Source organism: Loxodonta africana, chromosome 16, assembly GCF_030014295.1.
Source record: "Loxodonta africana isolate mLoxAfr1 chromosome 16, mLoxAfr1.hap2, whole genome shotgun sequence".
In the NCBI taxonomy this organism is placed as follows: Eukaryota; Metazoa; Chordata; class Mammalia; order Proboscidea; family Elephantidae; genus Loxodonta; species Loxodonta africana.
In genome coordinates this window covers 4,156,503-4,177,178 of record NC_087357.1, presented here as the reverse complement: position 1 = coordinate 4,177,178, position 20,676 = coordinate 4,156,503, and the positions used below count along the sequence as shown (strand labels likewise).

At 44.0% G+C, this 20,676-nt stretch overlaps 1 protein-coding gene across 6 annotated transcripts in view; it reads left to right on the top strand.

Moving 5' to 3' along the window:
* The window catches only part of PPP2R2D (protein phosphatase 2 regulatory subunit Bdelta), a 54,559-nt gene that overhangs the window by 19,771 nt on the left and 14,112 nt on the right, over window positions 1-20,676 (top strand). For 2 of the 6 annotated variants that reach the window (XM_064269158.1, XM_064269160.1), the window contains exon 3: window positions 10,818-10,915. In XM_064269158.1, coding sequence (XP_064125228.1) covers window positions 10,818-10,915 — 98 coding nt within the window. Of the gene's footprint in view, window positions 1-10,546; window positions 10,666-10,817; window positions 10,916-17,377; window positions 17,544-17,926; window positions 18,040-20,676 lie in introns of those variants that run through there. The other 4 variants (XM_003419689.4, XM_064269161.1, XM_064269157.1 and 1 more) reach the window with 4 other exon arrangements.

The following is a 20,676-nucleotide window of genomic DNA, read 5'->3' as shown; positions in this document are numbered from 1 at the left end:
GAAATGGCTGTCCACATTCTGTCCAGGCTACTGTGCTTACAAAGATACTCAGTCTTCAACCTGGCCCTGGGTCAGAGCCAGTCTCACTGGTGGCACCTGTGTGATGTGGAGCTCCTGTGCCTTGGCTTGCTTACCTTTCACACCCACGTCATCCTTAGAGGCTGGCACCTCATCTGGGAAGAGCTCCGTAAACTGAAAGTACAGAGTGAATGTGGACAGCTGCACCGAGGTCTGCCACTGCCAAATCCATTTACAGTGCACCTTCCATGAACAGGCAGGTCACGGGACTTCTTTGCAGCGCACCTTCCATGAACGGTCACATCAGGGGACCTGTTTCTTGTTTACAGTGCACCTTCCACAAACAGGCATGTCAGGGGGACCAGTTTCTCGTTTACAGCGCACCCTGCACGAACATGCATGATAGCAGACCGGTTTCTTGTTCTAAGACATTGCTTCATAAAATGTTCCTCAGTTCTTGGTGTATGGGAGAAAGAACCACAACAGATCTCAGACAAACTCTCAGGACCATGCAGCGTTAAAGGGCATGTTACTTTGAGAACTGGTGCGTTCTCAATGGTTTTATAATTCATAGCTATAACTGGCTATGTTTTCTAATAAAGTGTGCCTAGTTCCTGTGAAAATGTGGTATATTAGTACTTCATGTTATTCAGAAAGAACACAAGTGCCCCTTTGGGGTTTCTCGCCACCAAAAGCTGCTGCATGTACCTGTTGTCTTGGTCATCTAGTGCTGCTGTAACGGAAATACCACAAGTGGATGGCTTTAACAAGCAGAAGTTTATTCTCTCACAGTCTGGGAGGCTAGAATTCAGGGTGCCAGCTTCAGGGGAAGGCTTTCTATCTCTGTTGGCTCTGGGGAAAGGTCCTTGTCATCAGTCTTCCCTGGTTGAGGAACTTCTCAGCGCAGTGACCCCGGGTGGAAAGGACACACTACTCTCCTGGCTCTTGTTTCTTGGTGGTATGACGTCTCCATGTCTCTCTGCTCGCTTCTCTCTCTTATATCTCAGAAGAAATTGGCTTAAGACACAACCTAATCTCATAGATCGAGCCTTGCCTCATTAACATGACTGCCACTAATCCCACCTTATTAACATCATACCAAACCACACCTGTTGCTGTCAAGTTGATTGTGATTCATAGCAACCCTAAAGGACAAAGTAGAACTGCCCCATGGGGCTTCTACGGAGCAGCTGGTGGATTCGAACCGCAGACCATTTGGTTAGCAGCCCAACTCTTAGCCACTACACCACCAGCACTCCATTAACACGTGAAGTTAGGATTTATAACACATAAGAAAATCACATTAGATGACAAAATGGTGGACAGTCATACAATACTGGGTATCATTGCCCAGCTAGGTTGCCACATATTTTTGGGGAACACAGTTCAGTCCATAACACTTGTCATCCTCAGATCTCTGATACAAGCCCATAGACGGCTCGGATGGCCGCAGTTCGATGCATGTTAACTCCTGAAACTCAGTGCATTGAGGGCAATTTAAGTCACTTTGGTTGAATTAGAAAGAATGCTGTGGCAGTGTTCTGAAATGCCGTTTGAGACAGCCTGACCCGAAGCAGAGCAGTTGGTATTGGTGGTTCCACACAGCTATGGCTCGGGAATCCTCTGCCGTCAGCGTGGCAGTTGCTCCCGTTCGCCTGTGTGGTGTTTTCTTTCCAAGGGCCAGATGAATAAGACTGGTCCTGTGCAGCTTGCCAGGTGCATGCCTTTTTTTTTTTTAAATCAGTAATGCATGCGTGTAGCTTAAAAATCAGATACTAATGAAATTTTACATCAAACGGCCTTGCCGCCTCAGCTTTTCACATCCTTGGCTCTGCTTCTCAGCCCCTTTGCACTTGGTTAACTGTTTTGGAATTTACCTCCTTATTTTTAAATAATACACTGATTTTTTATTTCTTCATTTTGGACAGTAAGTGTTGACTTCTTGCTATAATAATGATGATTTAGCTTTTTTTTTTTTTTTTTTTTATTGCTCACATCGACCCCAAGGCATACATAACCAAAAAAAAAACCAAACCCATTGCCATCAAGTCGATTCCGACTCATAGCGACCCTATAGGACAGAGTAGAACTACCCCGTAGAGTTTCCAAGGAGCGCCTGGCGGATTCGAACTGCCAGCCTTTTGGTTAGCAGCCGTAGCACTTAACCACTACACCACCAAGGTCAGTGGTTAAGTGCTGCAGCTGCTAACCAAGAGGTCGGCAGTTTGAATCCACCAGGCGCTCCTTGGAAACTCTATTGGGCAGTTCTGCTCTGTCCTGTAGAGTCGCTATGAGTCAGAATTGACTCAATGAGCAGTGAAGATGCACATACTCCCCCATAAAAAAAGTTGAGAGAATTCTGAGTTTTGGTTGCATTGGTATTATGTTGACCATGTAAATATTGTACGTTTTCTTTTTCATACGCATTTTAATTTTTACTAGAGGTAATGATTTCCTGATTTTTTCATATACCCAACTCTCTGTGTCTTTAATGCCTTTTTTTTTTTTTAAACACTTCCACTGATCTGTCGGGTACCTAAGAGTATTTTTCCCAAGCACATCAGGTATCCTCAGCTTGTCTTTCCCTGGAGACGCCACTCATAGCAGCAGCCTCCGTCTGACCTGGCGGCTGTTCCCGAGGCCTGTGGCTGTGTGGCTTCTCTCCTGGCCTGTCTCCATTTTTTGGATGTCAGATCCCTGATCTTCCTTTCTCTTGGTTTATTCTTTCATGTTGCCAAAGTGTTACCAATTGCCAACCTGACATAAAGGGTCCTGGTCTTTTCCTGAGTAAGAAAACACACAAAAGACAAACTTCAACAAACTTTATTTTGCTTAAGTCAAGCAAAAAGGAGTCAGCGAGGATCTAAGCCATGCCAAAAGACTGACTCGAAAAGGGAAGCAAGGCTAGGCCTTATATGGGTTCCGTGGAGACAATAGAGTAATGAATATTTAGTGGGCTTCTTTCAAGGGGAAACCCTGGTGGCGTAGTGGTAAAGTGCTATGGCTGCTAACCAAAGGGTCGGCAGTTCGAATCTACCAGGTGCTCCTCGGAAACTCTATGGGGCAGTTTTACTCTGTCCTATAGGGTCGGTATGAATCGGGATCGACTCAGCGGCACTGGGTTTGGTTTTTTTTTTGTTCTTTCAAGGGGCGGGTATTTCTCAGAATGGTGGTGTATGTTAATTACGTTGCGCATGCATCTGGAATCTAAGATGGAACCCGCTGATATTCAAGATGGAGTCCTCTTGGCAGCCCTTGGCATCACTTACTGTGGGATATAGCGCAAGCGCAGTTGATCTTCGACACTACATCACCGTCTTCGAAGGGCTAAAGAAAGTTAAACAACGCTTTGTTCTTCTGCGCATGCAGAGCCTGTAAAGGAGGAGGGGATTAGAAAAACACTAAGAAGGAGATAGAATTCATGGGCTTTTCAGTCTTAGGTTGACAGGGTGAGTTCCTGTTTACCCAACTTCTAGATGATAATCTTTTAACAGCTCTTTTTGTTCCACCAGCACAGTTAACCCTATCTGTCTCAAAATTACATCTTTCTGTAGTGTCATGGATTGAATTGTGTCCTCCACAATATATGACAACTTGGTTAGGCCATGATTCCCAGTGTTGTGTGGTTGTCCTCCATTTTGTGATTATAATATTATGTTCAAGAGGATTATGGTGGAATTGTAATACCCTTACTAAGGACACATCCCTGATCCAATGTAAACTGAGTTTTCTTGGGGTGCGGCCCGCACTGCCTTTTATCTTACAAGAGAGAAAAGGAAAGGGAAGCAAGCAGGGAGGGGGGACCTCATACCACCAAGAAAGCAGTGCCGGGAGCAGAGTGCATCCTTTGGACCAGGGTTCCTGCATGGAGAAGCTCCTAGTCCAGGGGAAGACGGATGACAAGGACCTTCCTCCAGAGCCAACAGAGCCTTGCCCTGGGGCTGATGCCCTAAATTTGGACTTCTAGCCTACTAGACTGTGAGAAAATAAATTTCTCTTTGTTAAAGCCATCCACTTGTGGTATTTCTATTACAGCAGCAGTAGATGACTAACCCAAGTAGTTTCTGAGAAAGAGTGTACGGGAGACAAGTTTTATTTTTTTTTCCTCCTCTTCGCATGTTTGAAAACATCTTTACTTCTCCCTCAAACTTGGTTGAAAGTTTGGCTGGGTGTGGAATTCTAGGTTGAACATTATTTTTTCTCAGAATTTTTAGGGTGGTTGGTATTCCGCCATTTTCTTGCACCCTGTCTGATGCCATTCCGTTCCTTTTGAATGTGACCTGCTTGATTTTTCTGGAAGGTTTTAGAATTTTCTTTTCATCCTTGGTGTTTTAAATTTCAAATAATGCACTTTAGGCTTGGTCTGTTCATTAATTATGCTGGGTGCTCATTGGGCCCTTTCAGCCTGGACTGTCTTGTCCTTCAGCTCTAAGGAGTCTTACCCCCTTTGATGTTGTTTTGCCTTTGTTTTTTCTGTTGTCTTTCTGGAATTTGTTAACTGGATGATGGGTCACTTAAATCATCCTCTGTCTTTTCTTTCCTAAGTTGTTTTCTTTTTTGCCTTACCTTTTGAAAGAGGCCTTGAGTTTTTCATTACTACTGTTGTTATTACTACTTAAATTTCAAGGTGCGCCTCCTCATCCTTTTTTTCATAGCATCTCCTCCTCTCTGGGGGCCTACTGGGTGCCATGGTGAACAGACAGGCATGGGGGCAGGCTGCCTGAGCTCACACCCTGCCAGCCACCTAGCAGCTGAGGCTACGTCCATCATGTCTAGGAGACAGGATAACAGTAGTCCCTGCATCGAAGGCCTGCTGTGAGCCTCCACTGAGACAGGAGCAGAGCTCGAAATTGCACCCGGCCCCTGGGAAGCACTGAGCAAACATCGGCCCTGCAGTTCTTGCTATTTGGTATTAGCTCCTTGGGGACATCAAATGTGGTTTCCTTGTCAGTTTGTTTGATGTATTGTCTCTCTTTCTTCCATGTCCCTCCTCCTTTGCTTAGGAGTCTTCTCCCTCTTGTCTAATGATCCTCAGCTGTTTGTTCATATTTAAGAGATGAGGCACTTGGAAGCTGATAGGCAGCTCTGTAAGTAGGCTGGGCTTTGTAGCTGGAGGGCTTCGCTGTGACTGGCCACTTCTGAGGACTCCCGAATGTTTGAATACGGCATTTCACAGAAGAATGCTGGGGATGGTGGGAAGATACACTCTTGGCTGCCAGCATTTGAGGAACAAGACATTGGAGTCAGTTATTGTACGCTCCTTCCAAATAGGATGGGTCCTGGGGCTGGGCAGGGCTTGGGGATGTAGCACCTGGGAAGGGGCTGTGGGAGTCTCTCCCTGCACGCACTTAGACTATAACTGGTCAGGTACCACTCCTTACCCACTTGCCATCATCCAAAACGTTTGCAGAAGCTTCTTAAAATTGTTGTCACTTCTTTTGCATTGTAGACAGATTCCTTTGTATTTCCTTCTGACATTTTAATGGGAGCTGGGGAGGGGAAGGAGAACAACACATGCAGATGACCCATTATCTTTTAACTAAAGTCTACAGATGGATTCTTAGGGACTGTGGAAGATGCTTCACGACTCTTATTTGATGATGATGTGACATTCTACTGAGTGTGTTCTGCATCAGCTCGGGGACCACCCTACAACAAGACGCACTGGTGATGTCTGCCTTTGTGGTCCAGCCTTGCTGTGGCCCTGAGGAGAGGCCCAGGCCCCACAATACCAGACTACGTGGTGCTCTGGTCACCTGTCTGCTCAGAAGGAAACAGGAGCATTGAGTCATCACCCAGTAGTGGGATGGGAGCTTTAAAACCCAGCTCAAACCGAGCCCCAAGCCACTACCATACTGATGCTTTTACCATCAGTCTAGTTTTGTAAAACAGTACCCATCTGATAAATTGATGTTGGTAACTTAAATTTTATTGGTTTTATAATTTTGTTGGTATTTGTGCCTTTATTTTGGATTTAAAGCTCTTATAAACACTACAGAGGTTCTGTCTGATTTTAAGGTTCGTGCATATTTATGCAGCATAATGAAAATAATTTCTCAGCACTGGCAGTCAGTGTGAGTTGCTCTCTTAAAAGATCCAGTACATTTTAATTAAGTTTGAAAGTCACTGACATAGCTAGAATATCATTAATTGTATAATATTGTATGCCTTGTGTGTGTATAAATGACATAGATGTAGTCCTTTCTCATCCAATAAAGATAACTTCAGTTTCCTATAGGAATATTAGGGTTTTGTTTTGTTTTGTTTTGTTTTGTTTTTGAGTAATTTTACATAAAAGTGACTCTTCTAACGAGGAAGCCTAATCTCTTTCCCAAGTTTTCCTGAAAATTAAAAAAAAAAATCTCAGGCAGTAGAATCCAGTGTGCTGAAAGTCAGCAGATGGTGCCAATGCATTGCATGTAGAACTTGTTTTATAGATGTTAGCATGAAATCATATATAACAGTTATTTGATTAAAATGTTTTGTGCAGACCTTTAAGAATTGCATTGTATTATGGCCACATTTTTGGGAGCTCTTCAAATTGTACCCATTTTTGGGTCCATTTCGTAGTGGTAGGTAAGTTTACAGTAGCAGTTGAGCACTTTTGGTCTTTAAGACTTTGCCTTTTAATGACACCGTGGGCGCTGCCTGTACAAAGCTATCATCTGTCAGTAGAAGGCACCCGTTGAATGGCCCAAGCAGTGGGGCCACTCATAGCAGCAGTCGTGATCTACTCACGCCACACACAGCCAGCTGGGACAGCAGGCCAACGTTGAGGCCAGTCTGTGGTCACAGAGCCAGCTACGGCTGACACTTGCTCTCATTCGTCAGTGCTCTAAGATACAAAGTTGGCCGTTCTCCTCTGGAATTCATCACTGTACCTTTTCATGTTACAGATTCAAACAGTCTGTGTCATAAGTCCAGATCCATTTGCTCCAAAACAGAGGGCTTACCTCACAGCACGTAGGACACCTCCAGCACTTAGTTTTGTTGTTCTTTTTATCCCTTTTCCTCTAGTTAGCGGATGTCCAAGATTGTTGTGTCAATAGTGTCAGAGATCTCATGAGCCGTCATCATTCTCTGTGGAAGTAACTTCATCCTGACAGTGACACAGAACTTGTACTGTCCAGATGTTATTTTATACAGATGCCAGCAAAGATTATTACATAGAATATTGAAATTTTCTGTTGGTACGTTGATGTTAGGTACAGTCCAGTGAGTTCTGACTCATAGCGACCCTTTGTACAATAGAATGAAACACTGCTGGTCCTGTGCCATCCTCACAGTCATTGCTGTGTTTGAGCCCATTGTTGTAGCCACTGTGACAGTTGATCTCATTGAAGGTCTTCCTCTCTTTCGCTGACTCTATACTTCATTCAGTATGATGTTATTCTCCGGGGACTGATCTGTCTTGCTATCCTCGTTTCTAAGGAGCGTTGTCGCTGTACTTGTAAGACAGATTTGTTTGTTCTTCTGGCAGTCCATGGTATATTCTGTATTTGCCAGCACCATAATTCACAGGCATCAGTTCTTCGGTCTTCCTTTTTCGTTGTCCAGCTTTCCCATGCATTTGAGGTGATTGAAAATACCATGGCTTGGGTCAGGCACACCTTAGTCCTCAAAGTGATAGCTTTGCTTTTTAACACTTTAAAGATGTCTTATTGCAACAGGTTTGTCCAGTGCAATATGTTGTTTAATTTCTTGACTGCTGCTTCCGTGGGCATTGATTGGATTGTAGATCCAAGTAGAATGAAATCCTTGACATCTTCAATATTTTCTCCATTCATCATGATGTTGCTTATTGGCCAGTTGTGAGAATTTTTGTTCTCTTTGTTTCGAGGTGTAATCCACACTGAAGGCTGTAGTATTTGACCTTCGTCAGTAAGTGCTTCAAGTCTTCTTCACATTCAGCAAGCAAGATTGTGTCATCTGCATATCACAGATTGTCAGTGAGTCGTCTTCCAATCCTGATGCCACATTCTTCTTCATATAGTCCAGCTTTTCAGATTATTTGCTCAGCATACAGTTTGAATGAGTATGGTGAAAGGATACAACCCTGATGCACACTTTTCCTATTTTAAACCATGCAGTATCCCCTTGTTCTCTTTGCACCACTGCCTCTTGGTCTATGTACAGGTTCCTCATGAGCACAGTTCAGTGTCCTGGAATTCCCATTCTTTGCAGTGGTAGTCATAATTTGTTTTGATCCACACAGTTGAAAGCATTTGCATAGTCAGTAAACACAAGTAAATATCTTTCTGTTACTCTCTGCTTTTAGCCAAGATCCATTGATATCAGCAGTGATATCCCTTGTTCCACGTCCTCTTCTGAATCTGGCTTAAATTTCTGTCAGATACGTGTCGATGTACTGCTGGAACCATTTTTTAATTGTCTTTAGCATAATTTTACTTATGTTAAGTACTTAGCATAATTAATTACTTGTAATTAATGATATTGTTAGATAATTTCCCCCTTCTGTTAGATCACCTTTCTTTGAAATAGGCATGTATATGAATCTCTTCAACTTGGTTGGCCAGGTAGCTGTCTTCCAAGTTGCTTGGTATAGACGAGTGAGTACTTCAGCATTGCATCCATTTATGGAAACATCTCAATTGGTATTCCGTCATTCCCTGGATCCTTGTTTTTCGCCACTGCCTTCAGTACAGCTTGGACTTCTCCTTCAATACCATCAGTTCTTGATCGTCTGCTACCTCCTGAAATGCTTGTATGTTGACCAACTCTTTTTGGTATAGTGACTGTACTCACTCTATCTTCTTTTGATGCTCCCTGCCTTGTTCAATTTTTTTGCCCATAGAATCCTTTGGTGTTGCCACTCGAAGCTTGAATTTTTTTCTTCAGTTCTTTCAGCTTGAGAAATGTCAAACGTGTTCTTCCCTTTTGGTTTTCCGTCTCCAGGTTTTTGAACATTTCGTTGTAATGCTTTGTTTTCTCGAGCTTCACTTTGAAATCTTCTATTCGGCTCTTTTACTTCATCATTTCTTCCTTCCACTTTAGCTACTCTGTGTTCAAGAGCAAGTTTCGGAGTATCTGACATCCATTTTGCTTTTTTTTCTTTGCTGTCTTTTTAATGACCTTTTGCATTCTTCAGGTATAATGTCCTTGATGTCATCCCCCAACTCATCTGGTCTTCAGTCATTAGTGCTCAGTGTGGTAAATCTATTCTTGAGATGGTCTCTAAATTCAGGTAGGATGTGTACTCACGGTTGTACTTTGGCTCTCATGGACTTCTTTTAATTTTCTTCAGCTTCAACTTGAACTTGCATATGAGCAGTTGATGATCTGTTCTGCCACCCTCCCCTGGCCTTGTTCTGATCGTGCTTCTCTGTCATAACTTTCCACAGATACAGTGTATTCCATCTGGTGAGGTCGTCTTTTATGTTGTTGAAAAAAGGTACCTGCAAGGAAGAAGTCCTTGGTCTTGGAAAATTCTACCATTTGCCCACCAGGGTCATTTCTATCACTAAGGCGTATTTTCCAAACTACTGATCCTTCTTGTCTGTTTCCAACTTGCACGTTCCAATCACCAGTAGTTATCAGTGCATCCTGATTGCGTGTTAGATCAATTTCAGACTGCAGAAGTTGGTAAAAATCTTCAATTTCTTCATCTTTGACGTTAATGTTTGGTGCATAAATTTGAATAATAGTCATATTAACTGGTCTTCCTTGTGGATGTATAGATATTATCCTATCACTGATAGCGTCGTTCTTCAGGAATGATCTCAACATGCTCTTTTTGATTATGAATGCGACACCAATTCCTCTTCGATTTGTCATTCCCGGCACAGTAGACCATGTGATTGTCTGATTCAAAATGGCCAATACCAGTCCATTTCAGCTCACTAGCGCCTAAAAAAAATAGGGTATCAATATTCAAGCGTTCTGTTTCATTTTTGACAACTTCCAAGCTTCTTTGACTCATACATCGTACATTCCACATTCCAATTATTAACAGATGTTCGCAGCTGTTTCTTCTCGTTTTGAATGGTGCCACATCAGCAAATAAAAGTAGCAAAAGCTTGAATCCATCCATGTCATTAAGATCAATACTCCCTTGAGGAGGCAGCTCTTCCCCAGTTGTGTGTTAAGTGCCTTCCAACCTGGGGGGCTCATCTTCAACACTGTATCAGGCAGGGTTCTGCTGTTTATAACTGCTGCTATTCATAAAGTTTTCCCTGGCCAGTTTTTTCAGAAATAGATTGCCAGGTACTTCTTCTCAGTCTTAGTCTCCAATCTCTGCTAAAACCTGTCCACCATGGGTGACCCTCCTGGTCCTTAAAATACTGGTAGCACCAGCATCGTGGCAACACACAAACCACCACAGTACAACAAACTACGGTCAAGTGGTGGTCTGTTGGTGGAAGAATCAGATATATTTTTAAAAATTAGCATTAGGCATGCATTTTAAAGTTAGGCATCACTCTCCTGGGCCCAGAGTTTTTGTTTTTGTTTGTGTCCTTTTGAAAATTAATTTTCTGTATTTCTATCCAATATTCTTATATCATTACAGCCCAGCCTAGATAAATCATGGTGCAGCAGGGGACCAGACATTGGGTCAATATAAGCAAAACTTCCAAGTCCACATGTGCTGGCGGGCTCTGGGCGCCACAGCCAAGAAGTGGCTGCTTGGTAATTACAAGTTTGCCATGAAAACGTTGCTTTACTTACGGAGACTGTTTTGTGTGTGTTTGTCTTTCTTTGGATACTTTTTTACTGATTTTTGATAATCATGACTCCTCCCAAAATCTTCATCTTCTAAATTGCTTCTGTTTTATTGACAGCTGACATCATTTCGACTGTCGAATTTAACTACTCTGGAGATCTTCTTGCAACAGGAGACAAGGGCGGCCGAGTTGTTATTTTTCAGCGAGAACAAGAGGTCAGTAATTCACAGTCCCCAGACCAGGTGGCAGTTTAACCCTTCTCGTGTGACTTAGAAGAAGGGAAGCAAGATCACTTTCTCAGTGTTGAATTTCATTTAGATTTAGTTATATGACATTAACCATATAGAATCTTCTTCCAGAAATCCTTCTAGGAGTGAGCAGAAAGATCTGTGTCTCCCGCTCACTGGCGGTCTTGCTCTTGAGCCCCCCCCCGTCTGTCACTTGCTCTTGAGCCCCCCGTCTGTCACTTGTAGTGCCTTCATCTTCAGAGCAGGGCTGAGAATCTCCGCAGGGCCGAGTGAATACCAGGCGGTGGTGTTAAGAATTTATTTGCTTTCATCCTGAGATTATTTAAAGTGATTGTGGAAATCACGTTACAAGCCCAGATCTTTTTAATAAGAATTTTTTACTTCATAACTTCAAGGACTAGTGAATATTATTGAAGTTTTAAATAAATGTTGAAAGAAAAATACTTGGACCTAAATTTCCATAAATTGTTGTCACTAAACCATTGATCACCACCTGTGTTCATTCCGTGACTTAGCCACTGGGGGTATGATTGTATAAGTGTAAAATCGGACAGAGGAAACGTATCCTGTGATACTTTTTCCTGATCTTAGGATGACAGGCATCTTGGGTCCTCAGCTGGAGAACAGACGTGCTTCAGAAGGCCCTTGGCCGTCTGGGCCTTTCCTCTGTACATGTGTGACACAGCCATAATATTAATGAAAAATGTGAAAACCTATCTAAAACATTAGTATTTAAGAGATATTTCTCTTATCAAGTTAGTGTCCCAAAGCAAATTTTAGAATAATTCACCACATTTAGCTTTTTTAGGTTGTAGCAGTCTGTGATGGGCCCCATCTCTCCCTTGTTAAGCTGAATTTGATTGGGTCTGTTAGGCAGGGAATACGTGGGGAAATGTTTGCATTTCTCTTCTAATAACTGTTCCAACAAAAGCTTGTCCTGGCTGGGAAAGAATTTCAGCTACGGCATCCCCGACCAGCGCCTGATCTCTAAAATCTATATGATTCTGTCAAAACTCAACCACAAAAAGACAAACAACCCAATCAAGAAGTGAGCAAAGGATATGAACACACACTTCACTAAAGAAGATATTCAGGCAGCTAACAGATACATGAGAAAATGCTCTCGATCATTAGCCATTAGAGAAATGCAAATTAAAACCACGATGAGATTCCATCTCACTCCGGCAAGGCTGGCATTAATCCAAAAAACACAAAATAATAAATGTTGGAGAGGCTGCGGAGAGATTGGAACTCTTATACACTGCTGGTGGGAATGTAAAATGGTACAACCACTTTGGAAATCTATCTGGCGTTATCGTAAACAGTTAGAAATAGAACTACCATACAACCCAGAAATCCCACTCCTCGGAATATACCCTAGAGAAATAAGAGCCTTCACACAAACGTATATGCACACCCATGTTTATTGCAGCACTGTTTACAATAGCAAAAAGCTGGAAGCAACCAAGGTGTCCATCAACAGATGAATGGTTAAATAAATTGTGGTATATTCACACAATGGAATACTACGCATCGATAAAGAACAGTGACGAATCTGTGAAACATTTCATAACATGGAGGAACCTGGAAGGCATTATGCTGAGCGAAATTAGAGGCAAAAGGACAAATATTGTATAAGACCACTATTATAAGATCTTGAGAAATAGTATAAACTGAGAAGAACACATACTTTTGTGGTTATGAGAGGGGATGAAGGGAGGGTGGATGAGGGTTTTTTACTGATTAGTTAGTAGATAAGAACTACTTTAGGTGAAGGGAAGGACAATACCAATACACAGAAGGTCAGCTCAAATGGACTGGACCAAAAGCAAAGAAGTTTCTGGGATAAATTGAATGCTTCAAAGGTCAGCGAAGCAAGGGCGGGGGTTTGGGGACTATGGCTTAAGGGGACTTCTAAGTCAATTGGCAAAATAATACTATTATGAAAACATTCTGCATCCTACTTTGAAATGTGGCATCTGGGGTCTTAAATGCTAACAAGTGGCCATCTAAGATGCATCAATTGGTCTCAACCCACCTGGATCAAAGGAGAATGAAGAACACCAAGGTCACACAACAACTATGAGCCCAAGAGACAGAAAGAGCCACATGAACCAGAGACTTACATCATCCTGAGGCCAGAAGAACTAGATGGTGTCCGGCCACAACTGATGACTGCCCTGATAGGGAGCACAACAGAGAACCCCTGAGGGAGCAGGACATCAGTGGGATGTAGACCCCAAATTCTCATAAAAAGACCAGACTTAATGGTCTGACTGAGACTAGAGGAATCCTGGCGGTCATGGTCCCCAAACTTTCTGTTGGCCCAGGACAGGAACCATTCCCGAAGACAACTCATCAGACATGGAAGGGACTGGACAACGGGTTGGAGAGAGATGTTGATGAAGAGTGAGCTACTTGTATCAGGTGGACACTTGAGACTGTTTTGGCATCTCCTGTCTGGAGGGGAGATGGGAGGGTAGAGAGGGTTAGAAACTGGCAAAATTGTTACGAAAGGAGAGACCAGAAGGGCTGACTCATTGGGGGGGAGTAAGTGGGAGTATGGAGTAAGGTGTATATAAGCTTATACGTGACAGACTGACTTGGTTTGTAAACGTTCACTTAAAGCTCAATAAAAATTATTAAAAAAAAAAAAAAAACTTGTCCTGGTCAGCCTGTCAGGACAGTTTTATCCCAGGTGCTTCGGAGATGGCCAAGGGCCTACCAGGGTGTCTCCTGGCTGGCCTCTGGGGGCCTTGCTGCCTCTGGGGGTGGGTTGTCTGGTGGTAGCTTTCTGCGCCTGGTCCCTCAGCAGGGGAGAAGGTCTGCAGCTTAAAGACTGAAGAGGGGGGCAGGAAAGGGCAAGGTCAGGGGGAAGTCCTCTCCCTTTCTCCTAAGGGGTGAGCACACTAGCTCCGCTCTCTTCTGAGGGCAGTGATGGGTAGGGGTCTGCAGACCAGAGGCCTTGCTGGTGCTCACAGATGGGCTTTGCTCATAAGCACTGGCTTTGGGGTCATTTCTGGGTTTTGAGGGGGAGAGGAGAGTGGGAAAAGAACCAGGCTTTGCCAACTGCCTTTTTGTGCCTGGCGGCCCTCACCAGCGTTCTGAATGAGGGTGAGGAAGGAAGTGAGGTAATTTTCTGTTATGCAGTATTCCTGCCAGAACACACTGTGTGCCCAGGCCTGGGCTTTCTGGAAAGCACTTGTCTTGCCTTTTCCCTTACACATTCATAAGGAAGGCCACTGGTCCTTCCTGTCTCTCTGCTCCCCAGCAGAGGAGTGGACAGTTACTTTTATCCCCAAATTCTTGTGCAGATTTGTGTGGTAGAACTTGGCTGTGGAGGCTCCAGGGCCTTTGTTCCCGTCCATCCAGGATTGAAGCTCTTCTGTGCTATAGTCACTGCTGCCCCCTGGGAGAGTCTGTGGGAGGCGATTCCTGGGTCACCTGTGCCAGGGGCAGGTTGCTTGGCCAAACGGGAGGAGATTTATGGGCGCTAACAGATCCCATTATCAGAGTGTACCTGTGCGACCCTCATTTTAATTGTGTCCATGTAAATTAAAGATTTTTTAAAATTGTAATTTCTCTGATTTGAGATGGAAATTCTTTTGTGAATATTGTATATTATCATTAATCATTTAAAATCCTCACCGGTAATTTGACAAGTTTATAATTTTGCGTTCTTATTTCAGATGTAGACTATCACAGATGTAGACTATCACACGGTGCCATTTGAGAACTGTGTGACTTTACCTTTTCAACAGAAGCGTTTAAATGTTACTTTAGCAGGAAGATGGTTTAACCGAGTAGAGTCACAGCTGTCTTAAAGATACCCTTGTGGAAGATACCTGTCATACTTCCTCATGGTTGTTAGGGAAGAAAATGCAATTTTTCTTCGTTTTAGTGGGTTGTAAAAAATACTAGCTTCAATTGTGAAATTGCCTATGATAAAAGTCAAGCATCCTGTTAGGAAATGATTGGGTATTTTAGAGCTGTAGGGCCCGTCACACTGAACGTTCACCTTGCTGAATATCAAGTGACAGAATTGTATAGGAGAAGTTCTTGAAGGTGTTCATGTTTGATGAGCCTGGGTAACTGCAACTTCATAAACTCCCAGCAACTTATTTTTTTTTTCATCTTTTTCTCCACATTTTGGGTAACACAGAGGGACTTTAATGTTCCACCTGCTTCTCATGCAGAATATCTAGCTTCTGAGCAGTATCTGGAAACCCTGGTGGCATGGTGGTTAAGAGCTACGGCTGCTAACCAAGAGTTCGGCAGTTTGAATCCGCCAGGCGCTCCTTGGACACTCTATGGGGCAGTTCTACTCTGTCCTGTAGGGTCGCTGTGAGTCGAAATCGACTCGATGACACTGGGTTTGGTTTTGGGGTTTTGAAGCAGTATCTTATGCTTTGAGTTCATTTAGCTTAGAGTTTGGTCAGTTTTATTTTAGGGTGGATCAGGGCATACAGCTTATAGCCACTAAATTACTAGTAAGGTGAGCAGTGACTGTCAGCTGTTGAAGTAGCTTGAGCAAAGATGGCGGTGGTGGCAGAGAAGACAGAGCTGGGTGACAACTGTGTCATCAGCTTGAAGATGCCCTTGGTGCTATGGCAGTGCCAGCAAGAGGGGAAAACCGCTGCCAGCTACGGTACAGCAGTGTTGGATGTGAAGCTGTGCCAAGATCTGGGCCATGTCCGGAGTGGGGAACAAGTGCGTCTTGGATTCGGTGGAGCAGGGAGGCCCCACGAGATTGACGGCACAGGATGTACAGCGTTAGGTCAAGGGAACCTCCGAGGTGATGAGGTGGGAAGAGTGGTTAGCCATCTGTGCGACTCTCAAGTTAGCTGCAGAATTCTCTGTCCACATTCAGTCCTGCAGGGAAGCTCCATGTGTAAAGCTGATGAAGTGGGGTTTCTGGATGGCCCTTGTGCGTCCCACCCTCAGAACTGGGGTCACAGAGCCCTGTGAGTCATCTGTGTGCTGGGCCTCGCCATCTGCAGCTCCAGCCCCTTTGCAGAATCACTTTCATTTGAATATTTCACCTCGTTACAGCGAAAATCAACGTGTCTGGAAGCAAAACCACTGTCTCCCAGGTGCTGTCCACTCTCCCCCACCACCCGCTGTGTGTTGGCCCCTAGCTCCTCTCAGAGCCCGTACAGCTGTAGCCAGCCTCCTCCATGGGTGGTGTCACACCATCCGCCCTCCTTCCTGGGAGGTGCAGGCAGCTGTCTGACCTCAGCCTGGGCCGTTTGTCTCTGTGCCCTGCTCTTCTGTGCGGATCGATGTCACCTTCTCTGTCAATGAGCCTCTTTAGACATGTGACTGCTTGATTCTACAGACTCTATTCAAAATATTCACTTTTTTCTCACTTCGTCTGAGATAGAAGTATGTATGGATGAGTTATGCTTTCTCGTGGACAGTGTAAATAGCATGAACCACCTACCACACACCCTCCTGAAAACCCATGTAATGGAAAGATTGCCAAGCTCTTGCTGATAAATGCGTGCTTTCGAGGAACATAGAATACATAAATATTCAATAAAGTGGGGAAACTAATGTCGTTTTTTGGAATATTATGTGATCTCATCTCAGAAATATAAAAAGTACCTATCTAGATAAGAGGATTTATTTCTTTGGTACATACGCTAAAGTGTAAAAAATGTAAGATTTTAGATCTTGGTTACAGAGGAAGAATTAAGCAAAATACCCATGTCCTTTTTGACTATGAAATATTGAATATTTCATATAAAATTGAATTTCGGGCCTACGGAAGATTCCAGGATTAATATAAATATACCCCCGAACCCACCACCAGGTTTCCTTCCGTTACAAAAGGAAATGAGACCCAGGGGAGCCAGAGGAAGCACCTTTGTGCCCTCCCACTCCTATCCTTCCACTGCCCCCCATCTTATCTTCCTATCTGTCTTCCCAAAGTCGATCATTGTTTTGAAGAGGGTGTATGTCTTCCCAGGCATGTTGTTCTACTTGTAATATATGGAATTGTTTTGTGTGTGTTGAAAACTTATGTGAGAGGTATTACATTAGGGCATCTTTGTACAGCTTGCCTTCCTCCACAGCGTTGTCGGGCATGTCCGTGCTCACGTGTGGAGCTCTAGTTCATTCAGTTTCTCTGCCAAGGAGCATCTGCGCCATGAGTGCTGCTTCCCAGCCTCTCAGGGCTTCACTCACGAGCAGCCCACACACAGCCTGCTCAGATGGTTGCCTCGAAGAGGAAGGGGAGGCTTGGGGGACGGTCTTCATCTCCTCTTTCCAAGTGAATTAATTCTGAGTTTCAGGTGCTTGAAGGTTTTTTGGTCCAGAATTTTGTTAACTTTTAAAAATGCCTGTGGTCATTTGATATTCAGATAGGTGGTAGTAAAATTCTCTCGCTGCGTTGTTCACTAAGACAGTTGTCCTGTTTCCTTGCAGAGTAAGAGCCGCCCTCACTCTAGGGGCGAGTACAATGTTTACAGCACCTTTCAGAGTCATGAACCAGAGTTTGACTATTTGAAAAGTCTAGAAATTGAGGAAAAAATTAACAAAATTAGGTGGTTGCCACAACAGAATGCTGCTCATTTTCTACTCTCTACGAATGGTAAGAACATTTTTAAGTGTCTCTTTGACGAGGGCTTTGTTTTTAATTTTCTGTGTATGGATTCCTTTTCATTTTAACTAATTCTAGAAGTTATTTTGGCCTTAAACTTTGGGGGGAAGGTAAATTATCAGCTTGGTAGCAAGTGATAGTTGGGTTGAAATTTCAGAGAGTGCACGGAAGCAAAGCACCCCACCGTGTCGCTCAGCTCTGCCTCTTTCTGTTGCACAGGATACAGTGTTTGTCCGTGATTGCAAACGTGAATGCTCACAGACCCCTAGCTTATAAAGCAATAGAGCCATGAGGCTTTCTAATATAATACTCAATTAATAGTAGTCGTGTTATGGTTTTTCTTTTAATATGGAGAATGGGGTTTTTATTTTCAGATAAAACTATTAAATTATGGAAAATAAGTGAACGGGATAAAAGAGCAGAAGGTTATAACTTGAAAGACGAAGATGGACGACTCCGAGACCCATTTAGAATTACAGCACTACGGGTATACGTTGCCTTTTCTTTCAAATGTCCAGTACTTTTCACAGATTAATCAGAACAAGTAACGCGTAAGCAGCTGTGTAGAGAATATTGTTTCTGTGGCAGCCCTGTGAGATCTGCTTTCTTCACTGATGGAAGTCATTTGCAGTAATAGTGATCGCTTTTATGTACCTTTGTTAAAAACTGGGACTCCTCATATTTTCACAGAAGCTGAAAGCCACACATCCCCCTCAGAAAATAGTGGTAATAAGGAAAAAACTCAGATTTAATTCCACCACAGAAATATTTCTCAGTGTATCGGCTACCTTCCACTCTGAAGGTTCAGAGTACTACATGGGCACAGTTTTAGTCCAAAAGGAATTCAGAACATATCCCTGGGTGACATAGCCACGGACTACCACAGTACACTCGTGATGGTTTCGAATTCATTCCCACTGCGTTAGCTAGGAGAAGCTCTGATGCTCAGGGTTCTTGGGCGTGTTCTTCTCTGCGCCTGTCTTCCCACTTTCTTTCATTGTTCAATTCTCCACTCCCGTTTAAGTTCTCCCGAGTGCAGTAGGAAGTGAACACATTCCGTCAGTTCTAATACCTAGGCTTTTTATGTTTTAAGTTGAAGCTTTATGTTAAAATTGGGTGCAGCTTAAAACCTTGGTGTCCTGTCTTAGTGGTGTCCACAGTTGATGGATTCTTGAGTTAGATCAAGTGTGAGGAGGCCAGAGACACGTGAGTCACACCACAGGCACCAGGGACCCCAAGAGGTGCACATGGAGTCACACCCACGGGCACTGGGGACCCCGGGAGGTACACATGGAGTCACACCATGGACACCAGGGACCCCAGGAGGTACACACTGCAGCCGCAAAGCACCATGTCTCTGTTGGGAGGCAGTCCCTCCAACAAAGTGCCTTATCCCAAAGGAATGTTGCTAGTATGTTTGAAAATTGTAGGTTCATTCATTTTTTTATGAGGTTAAAAAGCCCTCTTGAAATATTGTTTATCAAGTGAAGACCTGGTTAGTGAACATACTCTGAATGAGTAGTTAGGGGTCCTACAGAGAAGGGGCTGTGTTTTAACTCTTTGCTGACACATGCCCCTACAACAGCGAATACTAGGAACTCACTGGGCTTGGAGAGCACTGGTCTGTTTGAATAGCATTTCTTGGGCACTTTCCATGTTGGGCAGTGTGCCAGGTGCTGGGATATTGGTACACAAGATGGAGCCACCCGCCTGGCAGCCAAGGCAGCCTTACAGGAATTACATAAACAGTGGGTCATCACAGGGTTCTTGTTCCAGAGGAGAGGTGCAGGATGGACTGGGTCCTCGTGAGACCTCTCAGGTAGACACCATCACCTGCAGGACGGCCCTGGGTCCTCACAAGACCTCTCAGATAGACGCCGCCACTGTTCCCCTGGTGGGCTGATTAATGCTGAGAGGCCATGTCGTGTGCTCAGATCAGCTTACAGAACCATCATTTTTGAATCGAGAAGTTTTGACCCAAATCCCTGGTGAATCCTAACAGGCCACGTGCTGCTGTGTTAGTATCCTTGCATTAGTGATAAAGTTTTGAGATCAGTTGCTGTGACAATGACATCAGCTTGCTGGTTACCACAGGTGAACTAACTTGACCACAGAGGAGTGTTGGAGTGGCCAAGACCCTGGGTGCACCCTGTCCTGCTCCAGCCCGCCCCCTCCCCTCCACTCTCACCACCGCCTCCCCATCCGGGTGTACCCCTCTCTCCCAGCTCTCCTCTGGGCTTCAGTGGAAACAGAACCCAAATTTCTCCTCACCAGACCCACTTCACACATCACAGCCCTTAGGCGTCTGTTCTGGGAAAATGATAGGTCCCATTAGGCCTGACCTTGACTTTGACTCAAGGCTACTTTTAGAGATTGAGCTTCAGCAAGACCAGTCTTGTCGGTGGCCACAGTGACGTGTAGGGGAAGGGTAGTTACCATCATCTGCTGTTTTTGTGACTAGTGGGACGAGCGGTCACAGACCGGGGCTCTGCACTGTTGGCTTCTCAGTGTGTGTTCAGGTCTGTTTGGGGTTCTTACCTCTCAGAAAGTTTGACGTTCTGTGATTTGTCTGCATTTAACTGGGTAGGAGTCAGAATTTTTTTTTTTTTTTAATTGTTCTGTGTTTCTTTTAAATTACTTTAATGCCAGAAAGGGAATTTCATTAAAAGAATCTTTTTATCCTAAGCAATACCTTTGTCATATTTTCTGGTTAACTGGGCTTGTTAGAGGGTTACGGTGTCTGTGTTTTCAGCCCTGTACATGATACACGATAACACTGACGTATCTTCCGTAGAGAGGGCAGGCCTCCACCGTCAGCTTGTACCTGGCTTTAAAGTGAGGCAAGTGTTTTTATATACATTTTTCAAGTTCATTTTTACAGAATTTTGACCAGAGAAGGAGAGATTTCCTCCTGGCCTCCTTAGGGATCCCCTTTGGTTTCCAGTTACAAAAATGACTTGAAAAGCACATATCATTAATTATTTGTTTTCTTTTTCAACCTTACGCTGTATTCTCTGGTCCTGGGGTACTCTCTGGCCAGTGTGCCTTCCTTGCCCTCCTCTGTCCCCCTGGCTCCTCTCTGGCTTGTACATTCCAGGCTAGATGGCGCGGTCCCTGACCACGC